This window comes from Rutilus rutilus, assembly GCF_951802725.1.
Source record: "Rutilus rutilus genome assembly, chromosome: 6".
NCBI lineage: Eukaryota > Metazoa > Chordata > Actinopteri > Cypriniformes > Leuciscidae > Rutilus > Rutilus rutilus.
The window spans coordinates 24,927,293-24,939,499 of NC_140214.1; the positions used below are offsets into that span (position 1 = coordinate 24,927,293).

The 12,207-nt window shown below is 36.5% G+C and overlaps 2 protein-coding genes across 5 annotated transcripts in view; both read left to right on the forward strand.

Annotated features, from left to right (window-relative positions):
• arhgap29b (Rho GTPase activating protein 29b) overlaps positions 1-2,873 on the forward strand; it is a 39,890-nt gene extending 37,017 nt beyond the window's left edge. For all 3 annotated transcript variants that reach the window (XM_084410199.1, XM_084410200.1, XM_084410201.1), the window contains one exon: positions 1,015-2,873. In XM_084410199.1, the coding sequence (XP_084266325.1) occupies positions 1,015-1,919 (905 nt within the window). In that variant the 3' untranslated portion in view covers positions 1,920-2,873. The remainder of the gene's footprint in view (positions 1-1,014) is intronic.
• A 1,145-nt stretch (positions 2,874-4,018) lies between these two features.
• Positions 4,019-12,207, forward strand: part of abca4b (ATP-binding cassette, sub-family A (ABC1), member 4b) — a 47,544-nt gene continuing 39,355 nt past the window's right edge. For both annotated transcript variants that reach the window (XM_084412532.1, XM_084412533.1), the window contains exons 1-6: positions 4,019-4,339; positions 5,350-5,460; positions 7,349-7,442; positions 7,581-7,722; positions 8,361-8,500; positions 11,099-11,226. In XM_084412532.1, the coding sequence (XP_084268658.1) occupies positions 5,395-5,460; positions 7,349-7,442; positions 7,581-7,722; positions 8,361-8,500; positions 11,099-11,226 (570 nt within the window). In that variant the 5' untranslated portion in view covers positions 4,019-4,339; positions 5,350-5,394. The remainder of the gene's footprint in view (positions 4,340-5,349; positions 5,461-7,348; positions 7,443-7,580; positions 7,723-8,360; positions 8,501-11,098; positions 11,227-12,207) is intronic.

The following is a 12,207-nucleotide window of genomic DNA, read 5'->3' on the forward strand; positions in this document are numbered from 1 at the left end:
TACTGATAATCAGTGTTGGGGTTACGTAATCAGATTACTTTTTTTCAAGTAACTTGTGAAAAATTACTTTTTTAAAAATTCACAAGTTAAATTTTTTTTTTTTTTCAACAAAATATCTGAATTGCTTTTCAAAAAAGTAACGCAAGTTACTTTGTTTTCCCATTTATTGACTAAGAGCTCTCCTGTCCCAATTTTGAGAAAAATCGTGATTAAGTGCAGAGGCGTTGTGTGCGCTATGAACATGATGGTTACTGAAGTTCTAGACTAAATGTGAGCATGCATATACTAATCTCACTTGCACAAAAACAGATTCAGTATTCATCAAAATGAATAAAATCAGTGAAATAAAAATCAGTGAAAGAATACTACGCAAACCCCCAATAATTAAATGTTAAATTAAACAAATATTTGTATGCATTTAATCTCACTTTATTGATGTAAAGTTATTTATTGTTGTTTATTTATGTACTTGCTGCCGCTGACTTTTGATAAGTCAGTTAAACTATAAGCAAAAATGACTTCAGATTTTTAGTTTTTATTAGTGAATTAAGTGTTGAACTTTCTTCTCCTGCGTTCTATTCTTCTGCAATCCAGAATGACAGCACAGCTGAAAGGATTGTTTGAGCTGTGCCCTCCACTGTACACTTGTGAATTTGCATTTCCTTCAGCCTTATTATTTAAATTTTGGTGTGAAAGGCCTTTACATTGAAAAAAAATCATTAATAAATATTGTGTAATTGTAGTAATAACATGGTAATAACATTCAGAACTTTGAAAGCTTTGTGCATTTACTATGATATATATACATATATATTTTTTTAAATACTATATGATTTTTAGTTTAGAAAAATATGAAGTTATGACTGTTTTATAAACTTATGTTCCACTGGGTCAAAACTGACCCGGAAATGCAAAAGTCGTATTCAGATTTTAAATGCAATAAGAGGTTACTGAGAGTCTCTTTGGAAAGAATAGTGTGTATAATGAAGTTTAACAGTATTTTCTTCTTTCCAGTGGGTGAGGGCTCAGATATAAATGGGGTTGACTCATCTTCTGTGGACATGCAGAAGGCCACATCTGTGTTCAGCCGGCCCGGTGCCAACAGCCGATTGGTGCAGCTGCGTCCCCAGCGCTCCAAGCAGGTGTCTCGACCAATCAGCATGCCCGTGGACCGACTGCTCAACGAGCGCAACAGCCGCAGCACCGTGGAGCATGAACACTCGCCTGCCGCCATTCAGGAGACCACTGAACCGGAGAAGCCTTCGACACCGCGACTCTCAAACTATTACAGGAACCCCTTCATCGACACTCAGACGCTGAGGAGGACATGGGACAGACAGTACAGACATTACGATGTGACACCCAGAACTGCAATGATAGTGGCCAACCTGCCACCTTCTGGCGGGCCGAAACCGTCTGAAATAAGTGTTGTACCCCACAGCATCGCTGCTAGAAAAGATGGTACAAGTCAGTCCAGCGGGGCTCCAATATCCTTCCGAGCTCCACGGACACTAAAACCGCCTCCTGGAACGTTCTACAGACCTCCATCAGGAGGCCCATTCAGGTCATTTGACTCGCTGTCAAAAAGCGTTTCAGCAGCACCAACCACTACTACAGGAACAGTTTACACAACCGCCATTACCATATTACCAACAGCAGCAACAGTCTCCACTGCAGTGACGACGCCGCCCGCCACACCAACAACACCCAAGCCCACTTCAGACAAGACAAGCACTGTATCAGGAGGAGCGGAAGAAGGACTGTCGGAAAGCGAATCGCTAAGCCCCATCACGCTCTCGCCGCCTCAGTCTCCAGGATCCAGCGCTGAGGAGTTTAACCCAACAGACGCCAAACCCCTCTATCAGAGACGCAGTCGCCGTATGCAGGAGCTGGAGCAGCGAGAGGCACATTTTGTTTAAAAAAGAAACTTGACTGTTACAAAATCTGTTGGCTTCTGGGGTGGTTCACTAGGGCAGTTTTTGTCACGCTTGGTACAGTATTCTCCTGATATGTGACAGTGACTGATTCCTCCACAGCCCTCACAATGTCAATGTTAATACTATCTACGGCTTTATATCTGTATGTCTTTTTGTGCCATACTGTATATATGAAATTGTTTTAATATCCCTTTGAGAAAGGGCAAAAATATTACAGGAGAGGTGAAACGTCTCCGTGAATTTTTTTTCTGGATTGCTAGCTCTTTGTTAATGTCCCTTTAAGCTACTGTATGAGCCGGAAATATCAGCAAAGGTCCAAAACATTTGTGACATTCACTTAACTGTAAGTGAGCACTCTTTTATGTTATTTTTGTATATTGTTTCTGAACATTTATGCCAAATGTGTCTCATTCTCATTATCTCCTTCACTGTGATAAGATGGCCAAGAGACACTTCTATATCATTAAATAATCAGTTATATTAATGTGTTATTAAAACCAGAAGTTCTGTGTAATAATTGTATCAACTCAACAGGAGTGTTTATAGTGTTGTCTGTACTGTAAATGTATGGCAGCCTGTTCATTGTGATGCACTTGCTAAGCCTAACCACCGCATCATCCCTGCCTTGGCATGATGTAATACAGTTACTGCCGGCTGTTTTTTTGTTTTATAGTTTGTCTCTCAGAAACGCTTCTGCTCTTGCGTGTTTTAGGCTGCGTAAGTGCATCTGTTTCTGAGTTACATATGCATTTGTTTTCATTTTGTACACATAACCTTCTGCCATAAACATACCAACAATTCTTGAAGACGTGCAACATTTGCGATTAAATATTTAGTGAAAACTAGTTTTATATTTTCTGCACATATTTCTTTTCTGTTTTGTCCATTTACATGTATTGTAAAAGTGGATTAAATATAAAGACTACATTTTTTTAAATTTCGGATTGAAAAATGAATGGCCACTGTGATGCTATGGGTTGTTGCCAGGGCATTGTTATGCAGTCGCTGAGGTGTTTCAGGAGTTCACTCTTGCATATAATTAAATAGAGTAAAGGTTATGCGTATTTGGCGTGCTGTCCAAGGGGATAGGGTTTATTTATTTATTTATTTATTAATTTCTAGGTATATTACTGGTGGTTTATTACTGGCCCAAATCAAAAAGATATTGTCGTCACACAGGGTTTGAGTCCCTCGCAGTGTTGTTGTTGGTAACTAAATCTAAAACCAGTTATAATCATTTTTGTTTATTGAAATAAAGCTGAAATAAAATATAAATATTAGATGAAAGGCTTAAAATAAAACTTAAGATTAGAAATGTTGACTTGGCACTAAAAATAAAATGTGTTTAAGTTTAAGCACTAAAATTATAAAAACTAAAACAGAATTTAAAAATAGATTAAAGCTAAATAGAAATATATATTTTTTAAAACTTATAAAAATGACAAAAAATTACTATACACTGAAAAATTGCTTTTCAAATAAAGCAAAAATTATTGGAGTAGATTTTACACATTTTAAACTTTCGTGTTTCAATGTTACTTGCTGTTTCTTTGTAATTAATTGTGAAAATTGAACAGTGTAAAACTTAAACTAAACATATAAAAGTTATATCAGAATCTTAATAAATACTGTAAGAGTTTATAAATAATATAAAAATGTCATCGGCACCAACATTTTGGTTTTTTGGCCCATTTTATCATCTGCCGGGCAAAAAATGCGCAATTAGAGACAAACGGTGTGGGTAGAATTATGTTTAATACTTCAAAATAATAAAAAAACAGTTATTCCTGCTTTAGCAAACACTACTAATTTAAAATGTGTACATTTAAATATCATTTATTATGATTTAATCAGGTATATTAAATATTCAATATTTGTTCAAATGTTCAATATTCCTTGTCAAAGCTTAATTTAGCTGCTGTATTTGGAGGCCAAACCAGTGTCCTGCTATCTTGCCTATTGTCCTGAGTCCCTGTGTATCTGTAACTGTCCGGGATAGACTCTGTCCCTCCTCATCCCTAATTAGACACGTCACCTGAGCTCCAGCACTGAGCTGCTCAGCTCTGACTCATCCAACAAACACAGAAATAGGAGATATGAAATATAGCACACATACTTCCAAATGCCCATATAATACATAATATAACACAACACACATTATTAGCATCTCCTAATCCATCGATCCACCGCATGTACATGTAAAGAAATAGTAGTCATGTTAAAATGGAGGGCTTTGCTGATGGCCAAGTTAACCCAGCAGATTAAGGCAATCAGATTAGTGGTATCACCTGAGTCAGTCAGGAGCTGCAAGTTTGGCTGTTGTGTTTCAGCGACTATCATGGACTGTAATTATGTACCTTTACATGCGAATATTGAGGGACTCAAATCTTTTCAGCACTGAGGTAAGCATACCATTTTTTGGTCATACGCTACTGTTCAAACGTTTATGATCAGTGAGATATTTTATTTGGTATTGGTTTGTTTTTTTAAAGATCAGTACTTTTATTCAGTAAGGATACATTCAATTCATCAAAAGTGACAGTAAAGACATTTATAATTGAACAAGATTTCTATTTCAAGTAAATGCTGTTCTTATTGTTTCTAACAGAATCCTGAAAAAAATGATCACGTTTTACTCAAAAATATTGAGCAGCACAACTGTTTTCAACACTGATGTAGGCTAGTAATAACTGTTTCTTGAGCAGCAAATTATCATAGAATGATTTCTGAAGGATCATGTGACACTGAAGATTGGAGTAATGATGCTGAAAATACATATATACAAGAGACTTCCTTCAAAAACATTAAGAAAACTGACACCAAACCTTTGAACAGTAGTGTGCATTCACGACGGTTATAGTTGTTGGCCTCGGTAGAGAATAGCATGTTATACCTAAAATAAGGCATTTTAATTCTATCATCATTTAGCCATAAAGATCAAGCATACTTGCAATATATCTGTCAAAAGAGACTGTAAGATGAGACATTTGTATCTGAACCTGAGCTCAAAGAGCTTTAATCAGTGTTTGTGTAAAAAGATCACTGTGGAAAATTAGATGTCTAACAGACATAATAACAGCTCTGTCTGTGACTGTTTTGGTCTTGATGTAGTCATTGCTGTGGCTCAAAATAGTTCAGTGGTTCAATGCTAGGCCCACATTTCCCTTTAAAGATTTGTGGCCCAATTTCACATGACTAACAAACAAGTCTCCACGCACTAAAACTGCTGTTTATTTTTTTTTTATATATAGCCTACAATTATAAAGGAATGACTGTTGGTCGTCTAAAATCTGATCACATGGTCACATGTAAAGCTCTACAGTGCTAACAGTATTTATCTGACACTTGAATTACAACATTTCTGCAAGTTTTCTCTCAGGTTGATTGTATGAAGTATGTGATGTGTTGCCAGGTTTGTTGTGTTTTGGTGACCCCTACAAGGGGTTGAGTTGGAGCCATGAACACAAGCAGCAAGATCCGTCTGCTGCTGTGGAAGAACTGGACACTCCGCAAGAGACAAAAGGTAGCCTACAATTAACCGATTCAACGGAGTCCGGGACACAAAACAATCATCATCGCAGGCTGTAGTTTCTAAAGCCTCAAGAAAGACAGCTTATATTTAGCGCGCTCTGTTTATATCATTTAATACAAGCCTCAGATATTTGGTTCTGAGTGCAGGATTTAGGCAATGAGGTGTGACATACCACACAAAACCAAAATATAAGACTCTGAAGCGGAAAACTGAATGTTGGATGTTTTGAAAGAGTGTTTGTTTCGCTTCAAAATGTTCAAAGTGTACACTCTAAAAAATGCTGGGTTGATTCAACCCAATGTTTGGGTTAAATATGGATTAACCCAACCGTTGGGTTTAAACAATTGAATTTAAAAATGTAAACCAGCGGTTAGGTTTTGATCAAATTTTTATACAAACAAACAAACCAGCATTATTTGTATTTATACGCATTATATGTATTTTTTTTTTGTAAATAATGTGTGTACTTTTTTTTCCGACTGTTTAACATCAGGGCAGCACTTTTCAGTACGGTTTAATTCTATGCATGATTTATACTGGTACCAAATCGTTCATTTGCGAATTTGGAGAATCTTATTTAGATTTATCTGTCAATATTTGATATTAAATGTTAGCCTACATCCTCATTTTGCATATTTTTACAGTGAGATTAGGCCTACCCCTATCTGAAAATGAATATCTGTATCTGAAAATGAATATCAATTTGAAAATATCATACTGTAAAATGTTAATGCTTAAATTCAAAACAATTTTAGTTTTTATTGTTTTCTTTTCCATTTATTTAGACAAAATAGTACAGAATTTTAATATTGGCCATTTATCAGTTGAATAACCATAACATGAAAATAATTATTGTATTGTTCAAAATTGCTGTATAGTTATTGTGCATCCTTAAATTCTTTAAAATTAATGCATTATGTATTTATGACCTACCAAAGAACAGTAATTAATTACAGTATTTAGTAATCGAGGCCCATAGAGTAAGATACTTCCTGTATTTCTGTTAGCCTGGCTAAGGTCAGACCTTGAGACGTGGTCTGGGAACCACATGTTCATTTTCTCGTATTTGAGGCGTGGTTTACGAATGCCCAGAGCCGTTTATTGGGCGCTACGAATGTCTATCAAATGCGCCTGTACGTACTGTACTGTGCTCATAGCCAATCGTTTCAATTATACCAGATGACGTATGTAGAGCGAGGGAAATTCGACGAGGAAGAAGACGAAATAAACATGCGTTCTAAACTACTTAGAACACTATCTAAGGCTGCATCGAAAGGTAACTTCGCGTCTGCTGCCATGTTGGATCCATAGATATAAACAAACTGCTTCGGTGTGTCGCATAGACGTCGTCATCGTCTTGCTGCTCCCTCCCCGTTCTGTGATTGGTTCCCTTTTTGAGGGGAAAATCTGGTCCATGGTGTCCAGGCTGCCTAGCAGCATGAATAAAATCGCTCTGCGCGCAAGGCAGCATGGGGAAACCCAGGCTATATTTCTGTGGTAATTATGAAAGCTGCTTGTTATAAAAAAATTTATCATCAGAAACTGAGAGTATTGATAAAATCTAAATTAATTAACCACAATTCATTTAGTGTTTTCAGAAGGTTCTTCAATAAAAACAAAAGTGTATCATTTCAGTTTTATCATCTTCATTTTTAATTTATAGTCAAGTTAGATTGTTTTAGTTTGAACAACTTGAAATGTTAAAAATGCATTAATGTATAAAATAACATTTTATAAACTAATAAATACTTAGTTGATTAGTTGATGATGTTTACGACCTGAGCTTTTTTTGTATTACAAAGTGTTACCAGCATTGCTACAATCCTACATTCAGATCTGACGTGTTTCTGAACATACTGCTCTCTTGTTGTGTGTACAGATTCGCTTCCTGGTTGAGATTCTGTGGCCTGTGGTTTTATTCATTGGACTTGTCTGGCTACGAAGAGCAAATCCCTTGTATCGCCAACATGAATGTAAGAATACACATTAACGTAACGTAGTTCCGGTTGTGTAATGTCACACTCACAGCCATATAATGATAATGATAAGAGTTTTCAATTAACAAAAAGTTTCCAACAACATCTGTCTGCTCATCATATCTGTAAATGCAGGTCATTTTCCCAGCAAGGCTATGCCCTCAACGGGAATCCTGCCTTGGATCCAAGGGATTTTCTGCAATGCTAATAACCCATGTTTTCGCCATCAAACCCGAGGAGAGTCGCCTGGGGTCGTTTCCAACTACCACAACTCCATGTGAGTCAGACGCTCCTCCACAGCTCGAATCTGGAAGATTTTCCTATCTAGCACATGTTGTGTTGTGTAGGCGTTCAGAGATAGTCCTCTGACACAATTCAGATGAAAAATGTGTCTTCCCATGCAGAGGAGTTTTGCAGGAGGTCCAACTAACATTTTGGGATTGTAAATGTAGTCTTATCCCAATAAGAAAGTTTTTTTTTCTTCTTTTTTTCTGGAAGTTAATTCCATAAAATGGTGGGACCCAGCTAAAAAATATGTTCTATAAACGTTTTGCTTATTAAAATGTTACTTCTAAATGTTCTCTTCCATTTTTCAATGTTTTAATAATGTTTTTTTCTTGGTTATATGAACTTAATGGGAAAACTATTTTTTTTGTTTTGCTATTTTTCAATGTTTTCCTATAACATAATGAAACATTTGGTGAACATCCAACTAAACGCTTCAGTTAAAAACATTCCATGGACGATAGTTTTTGAGAACATTATAAAGACCTGATACCCATGAACGAATGTTTTATTATCTTTTCTGGAAGAATGTTTGTTCATAACTTTGAGAGAACCTTGTTTTTAATGTACATGTACTTCCAATCCCAGTTCCAGGTTATCATTTGTTACTCATTTCTATACCCTCCTTAGACTGGCTCGGTTTTACATGGATTCTCAGGAGCTGCTGTTCAACGACACTGAGTTCCGTCAGCTTGGTCGTTTGTGGCATGAAGTCACTATCATGAGCAACTTCATGGAGACGCTGCGCACCAATCCTGAGCTGGTGGCAGGTATGTAGAGCATGGGTAGGGTCTGCTGTCTGACCCATAACCTAGCCCTCAGAGGAACTGATGGGACCTCTTTAATGGATCTGAGTGATGAATGGAGAGAGTGGGCATTTCCTCTCTTGTGCTTCCACTCCTCTCATACCTGTTTCCTTTTCCTACTCCCTCTAATGGGTTGATGACTAGTCCTTATAGTGTGAGGGAAAACCCAAGTCTTTCTTAATAGATGATGTGAATTTTTCTGCTTTGGGAAAGTACATTTTTTTTAGGAAAATGTCCAGTGATCAAGATTTTTCTAAATAGGATGTGTTCTCTTATTAACATATTTAGTTTGTCCTGGGACAACATTCCTGTCAAATATAGTCCTAGCCATGAAATCAGAGGGAAATTATTTCTCATGTCATTCAAAACATGTAAGAATTTCTTTCTACTGTGGAACATGAGGTGAAATTTTATTGAATGGCTCTTTTTAATATAATTACTCTACTGTTTATGTGGCAAAAATATGGCAAAAACAGTAATATATTACTACAATTTAAAATAAATGTTTTTTTATTTTAATAATGTATTTTAATAAATTAAATATAACTTATTCCTGTGATTCGAAGCTGAATTTTCAGCACCATTACTCCAGTATTCAGTGTCACATGATCCTTCAGAAATCATTCTAATATGAAGATTTGCTGTTCAAGAAACATGTATTATTTTTTGTCAGTGTTTAAAGGGGTGGTATAATGCCCCTTTTTACAATATGTAAAATAAGTCTCTGTTGTCCCAAGAGTTTTAGCTCAAAATACCCCACAGATGTGTTTTTACTGCGTGTTAAAATTGTCCCTTTTTGAGGGTCAGTAAAAACACATAGTTTCGTGTTTCTTTAAATGCAAATGAGCTGCTGCTCCCAGCACAGAGGGCAGGGCTTCAAGAGCTCGTGTGCATTAGTATCTTCGATTACCTCACGCAGACAAGCTCTAAAATGGCAGAAACTGTTCTGCCTTTTATGTTTAAGCTGGAGTCGGACAACAATGGAGAGACTCAAAAAGAAGTGACAACATGTAGAATGCAACAGGACGTTTCTGCAATTTATGTTGCTGATGTGGAGTTAACTATCTTCAAGTCTTTGATTAGCATATTCTGTCATGATAATCTGTAAATTCACTTTAGATGCACGTAAGATGCCTACAGAGTGACAAGCAATTGCATTTGTTTTACGTACTGCATTGCATGTGAAAAGAGGAGGCGACAGCTTGAGCAGACTCACAAATGTGCTGTACTACAACAACTCTTCCTCTTCTCAACATGGACTGCGTGTTCCTGGGGGCGGGGTTTATGTAAATTTTAGTGAGGAATGTCGTGTAGTCCCTACCAGCCGTTTGTTGTAGTCCTTAAATAACTATTTCTTTAAAAGCAAATATCTTCATTTGCTTTGAACTTTGAGCGTTGTAACTTTGCAGATGTTGTTTACGTTCAAACAGCAACATTACACACTAACTAAAGTTAGAAAAGTGAAATCATAATCAACCACCCCTATAAAACAGTGAAGCATTTTTTCATGATTCTTTAATGAATAGAGGTCAAGCATTTATTTGAAACAGGAATCTTTTGTTACAATGTAAAAAGTCTTTACTGTCACTTTTGATCAATTTAAAAATAAAAGTATTAGCCTATTTCTTTAAAAAAAAATATTACTGAACCCAAACTTTTAAACAGTATTGTATATATAATACAATTTAAATGATTTAAAAAAAAGCCATAAAAGTTCATAAAAGAAAATGTAAGTATTATTCATAAACATCTTGTCTACTATTAGGCCTATTCCAGAAATGTTCTAGGACCAATTAGGATTTTGATCCAGGGATACTTGGGAAAAATATCTCATCACAGTGATCATTTGCATCTTTTTAATGTCACATAAAAATCATTTTCATAATATGTCTTATCAAATCTTTTATACAAGTAACAGCCCTATTAGTATATCTCTGAACACCTTTAACTGCAGTGAATTAGTTGGATCTGTCAGCACTTTCTCCACACACGACTCCCATGTCGTAACCTTTCAGCACAGAGTATATACTGTTGAGCGACAAAGCTTTCAGCAAAGAATTCAGTGATCAAGTGATCCATTGAAGCACTTTGTCAGCACAGTTTGTCCTCTGAGTGAATATATGTCAAAGTCATTATACACGCTGGTCAGCACTCCGCTGCAATGTTAAGAGTGCTTCAGTTAAGAAGGTGTGGAATGCATTCTTCCCATTTCACATGTACGTAACTAGGCCACAAAAAGGGGAATATTTGTATCTCAAGTAAAAGTTTTAAAGGATTTAGTTTAAGAAAGCAATTTTTATGATCTAAAACAAATCTTTTATGACCTTTACATACTTAAATGAGGCTTGGACTTTTATTGTCTGGACAATAAATTGAGTGAAAAACGTACAGCAACACAATGGCAGCGAGTTACACATTTTCTTACATTTTTTCATTGTACAAATGTAGTTATCAATACTGACACTGTGCTTTTTTCCCCTTTATGTACTCGCACACGTAGGCTACATTGATGTTTAATCATATATTTCCCTCCATGTTCTTTCCTTTCCTCTGTGCTCTCAGGTAAAGGACTGAAAGTGGAGGACATTTTGAAGGACGACGAGAGTCTAACGTCATTCCTACTGCGGGACGCTGGGCTTTCAGTAGCTGTTGTGAATGATCTTACAAGTGCACTATTGCGGGTGGAGCAAGTAAGTTATGGCAAATTTAACTTTTTAGGCTACTGTTTTTCAATAGCACAATGGCTGCTTCTCTTGTGAGACCTTGGCTTTCATAAAGGCTTGATCAGCTTCCACTGCAACAAGAATCTTGCCACGCCGTCACATCCTCATACACTCCTATCGGGACTCACTAGATGTTTCCAGCGAAATCTAGTGGGTTTGTGTTGTATTTTATGGTGTTTAACAGTCACTGAGAGCCCTTCCTGAGGTTCTATGTCATTGTCTTGGTGACGTACGTCTTCTTTTGTTTCACGCTGGCCTCTCACACACAGGCTGATTTATTGTGCAGTCCATTGTCTCAGGGATTTTAACAGCACTCTTAAGTAGACTGCTTTGATCCTACACATTACTAAGTGCATCTCGATATATTGTGACACACAGCATAATGTACAGTAGAGAGATATTTCTGGAAATCTGTATTTGAATGATTTCTTCAACACAAATTGAAAAAAATGTAAATCCCATTTTTCAAGATAGCAATGAGACTTAATAGAGATCAAATATAACCATATTCTTAAGTCTCCTGCTTCTCAGAAATGTCTTCCTACGAAATATATTACCTCAGTAATCTTATTTTTGCCCTCTAGAGTTTCAAAAAGTCTTACACTGTAAATAATTATAGTAATTTTTAAGGTATGCTATGTAACTTTTGGCCCTCTAGTGGTTATAAAACCAAACTGTATGCATTTTGCAGAAGAACATTGTTTTGGTTGTGCTTCGGCTCTACATGACTGTGTGGATGAATATGGTTCATAAAACAAAATGGTTCTACTGCTCATAAAACATTCACTAATAGGCTTAAAGGAACATGCCGACTTTTTGGGACTTTAGCTTGTTCACCGTATCCCCCAGAGTTAGATAAGTCCATACATACCCTTTTCATCTCCGTGCGTGCCGTAACTCTGTCGGACGCACCCACCACTAGCCTAGCTTAGCACAAAGACTGGAGGT